General features: G+C 35.0%; 1 protein-coding gene across 1 annotated transcript; it reads right to left on the bottom strand.

Annotated features, from left to right (window-relative positions):
* Window positions 1-201: 201 nt before the first annotated feature.
* On the bottom strand, window positions 202-2,840 carry LOC107794426 (RING-H2 finger protein ATL43-like). The gene has a single exon (XM_016616913.2). It carries the CDS (start codon window positions 1,916-1,918, stop codon window positions 566-568), a length of 1,353 nt encoding a protein of 450 aa, XP_016472399.1. The 5' UTR covers window positions 1,919-2,840; the 3' UTR covers window positions 202-565.
* Window positions 2,841-3,602: the final 762 nt, after the last annotated feature.

The raw sequence follows: 3,602 nt of genomic DNA, 5'->3' as shown, positions 1-3,602 counted from the left end.
TTGAGTGTAAATTAAGTTTTTTTCTTTTTGAGAATGTTGTTTTATTTTGTTTACTAAATAGATTTTAAAATAGTTTTTCTTCTTTTTTTTTAAACTCAAAATGATAAATATCCGTTTTTTAATTTGTCATTCGTCACGTTAGTCGCGAGTACATTGCACACACTTTGTAAATTTGACTAATTGTAAAAAAAAGTGTCTACCTGGAATAAATTTAGTATAGTATAAGTGCTTAATAGGTACATCCTTCAATTTAGGTGTCTAAATAAAAAATGACGATAAGCATCTCAAATTGTCACATTTCAAAATGATACTCATCCACACCCCTACCACCCCCTCACTTTTGTACTATTATTACTACACAACTTTTCACAGAAGTGGAAATCCAAAAAAGTTCAAAACTTGTGTTACTACTTTTACTACTACCACTTTTCACATTCTAATAAATCAATGTATAGTCTCGTCAAACTACAAAACTAAAGTACACTAAACTATTACAAATATGACTTCATCATCATTTCTTTCGTCTATTTCATAAAAGATGCCTCAAAAAACTTACAGCTATATATCAAGTTGCAGAACAAGTAGAAGAAGGTGCAGCTGGCAAAGACAGAGATTGTGATTTTGAAATCCAATCCAACCACCTCGTTACTGCTCCTCTTCTTTGTCTTTGTCTCTCTAATTGTCTTCCTCTTTCATCTTCATTGCTCCTAAACCTACTCATACCTGTCATTTCCGACACGCTTCTCTCATTTATTACTCCTCTGCCACTCCCGCTATTACTATTACAGTTTCTTCTTTCAATCTCAGCCGTCCATTTTCTCGACCCCGAATATCTACGGCTCTCGCTCAATATCATCTCCGACCGTAAAAACAACATATCACAAGCTTCCACGTCACTCCATCTATATTGGGCCCCACTTGCTGACCTGTCCTCTGATTCATCCCCATAAATTATTATCCGGTGTTCCAGCCGCCTTTGCTCCGCTACATCCTCCGCCGCATCTATACGGTGGTTATTTTTTTCCGGCGCCGGTAATAACATCGTATCTTTTCTCCTTGATGATATTGAGTTAGTGGACTTACATTTTTTCTTGTAAAAATTCCAACTGTCTAACGACATTCTTTTATTCAAAAACGACGCCGTTCCACCATTTTCCTCTTTTGGAGTTTCTACTATTATCTGTAACGACGAACTTCCTCTTTCTCCGGCCGACGAATGTCTTCCCGACGAATAAATCCTCTTGTTTTCTTTCGCCGGCGATGATGACGTAGAATTTGAAAAAGATTTTCTCTCTAATTGGGGACCATTATTTTCATGTGAGATAAGAAGAATATCTTCTGGGTCAACTTTGTAACGACAAAGAGGACACGTGGAATGTGCATCAAGCCAAGTATCCACACACTCAACGTGAAATGCGTGTTTGCATTTGGGTAATAACCGTAGGATTTCACTGTTTTCGAATTTGTTCAAGCAAACAGCGCATTCCAAAGCCTCTGCTTTAGGCCCCCTGAGAGACCCGAATCTAAAAACGGGTAAAGATTCAATCACCGTACGGTCAATACCAGAGTTTTTTCTGAAGCTTGACCGCGGCGGAACTCCTCCTCCGCCGTAGGCGGCAGTGGTGGTGGTGGTTCCGAATGGACCCCTCTTACAATGTTTTGCATATAAGAGTAATAAAAATGTGATGGAAAAAATTGTTGTGAGAATTGCTACAACTACTGCTATGCTTGGTCTAAATGGTGATTCTCTAGATCTATATGGGGTGGGAGGTTGGGGTGGTGGGGTTGTTAAAAATGGTGTAGAAGAAAATGGGGTTTGAGCAATTTGTGCATAGGTAATAGTTTGAGGAGTGTTCAAGAAGAAGAAGAAGAGCCAGAGAGAAGGCAAAAGAAAATGAACATTGAAAATCATGCCCATCTCTGGCTCTTCTCTCTCAAGAAGAATGCAATAATTAAAAAGAAAAAAAGAAGATTATAATTTTGATTTGATTTTCAAGAATTGTTTTCATATATAGTGGGTTTTAGGAGATGAGGTTTAGTGTAAATATAAGGGCTTGTTTGGCCATAAAAGATTTTCACTTTTTTCTGGAAAGAATATTTGGCCGTGAAAATTTCAAATTTCACTTGAAATTGAATTTCTAAATTTTTTAAAATTTGAAAAACTCCATAAAATTATTTTTTAGAATTTTCACTTTAAAGCACTCACAAAAATTCAAAAACAGCTTCAGATTGTATATTATGTCCAAACACAATTATAATTTTCAAATGTCATTTTTAACTTGAAACTCTTTTCACTTTTTTTTTCGGAATTTTATAATTCTTACATCCAAACAACAACAACAACAATCTCAGTATTTTTTCACAAGTGGGATTTGAGAAGGTGAGATGTACGCAACCTTACACCTACCTAGAAGGATAGAAAGACTGTTTCTGATAGACCCTCTGCCGAAGACATCCAAACACCTCCTAAGATAACGAAACAAGAAAGAAAAGACAAAGAGAGATTTGAAAGTATTGTTAAGTGGAGTACTTTACCAAAAAGAAGGAAAATGTATAACTGGAAATGGGACATAAGGGGCAGGAATTGAGGGAAGGTAGGTTGAAGGAGGGGTAGGGGAGACAAAGGCACATTAAATTGTTTTGTATTAAATAAAGAAAACAAGAACAAGAAGAAAGAAGCTTTGGATTTACTAATAGGAAAGGAATGAAGAATAATTGGTTATGTACAAACTGTGTAAGTATTGTTTGTTTGTGAATAAATTAATGTTAATGGCCACATGATTGTGCAGTAAATAATATAGATGAAAGGAGAAGAAAAATGGGAAAGAGAAGATGTTGATTGATGAATATGATTATTATGGAAAAGAATGAGAAGGGAAGGAGGAAACAAGAACCTCAACACAGATACCGTAACTGAAGCAATGTGTACTAACTATACTTGTGACACATGGTTGGTTTGTTTCTTTATAAACATAGACGAATAAATTGAATTTAAAATATTATTTTTTTTTCGATTTAACCTTGTGGTACTTAAAGTATATTAGTCCAATTAATTTAAATATTGCAAACAGATTCATCCTTGAACCCAGAAAACGTTGGGATATATATGTATATTCTACCATTCCCAGACTGCTTTATGGAATTACGAATTTTTTTTATTGTTGTTATTGTTGTATTGCAAATAAATACACTAAGAATAGAACGTTCATCTTCGTCCGAGTCCATAAGCAATGACAAATGTCCCACAAAGACTTGATTTGCTACTACTTTGCTAGGTTTTTTTCTAAACAAGTCACTGCTTATAAGTTGCTGGCTCATTTTCGATAGATATGCAATTAAAGCCCTAACTTCTGTTATTGTTTGGGAGCTTACGGTATCATGTTCTAATTTACCGCGGGATGATTTTCGTTCACAAGTTCGAATCCTAGTTTGGTGCTGAATAATGATGAATGTGTGCCCTAAATATTGTATAGTACACTTTTATTACTTTTTGATGAACAGTTGTGTTCTACTAGATTGTGAATAATACTAGAACTAACTTATAAATTCAATTTAAGGCTACGTTTTTATAGCCAAAATATTCTCCTATCTAATAAGAGGGA

This window comes from Nicotiana tabacum, chromosome 9, assembly GCF_000715075.1.
Source record: "Nicotiana tabacum cultivar K326 chromosome 9, ASM71507v2, whole genome shotgun sequence".
Classification (NCBI taxonomy): domain Eukaryota; kingdom Viridiplantae; phylum Streptophyta; class Magnoliopsida; order Solanales; family Solanaceae; genus Nicotiana; species Nicotiana tabacum.
Note: the sequence above shows the minus strand (reverse complement) of the source record. Positions and strands in the feature narration are given on the sequence as shown.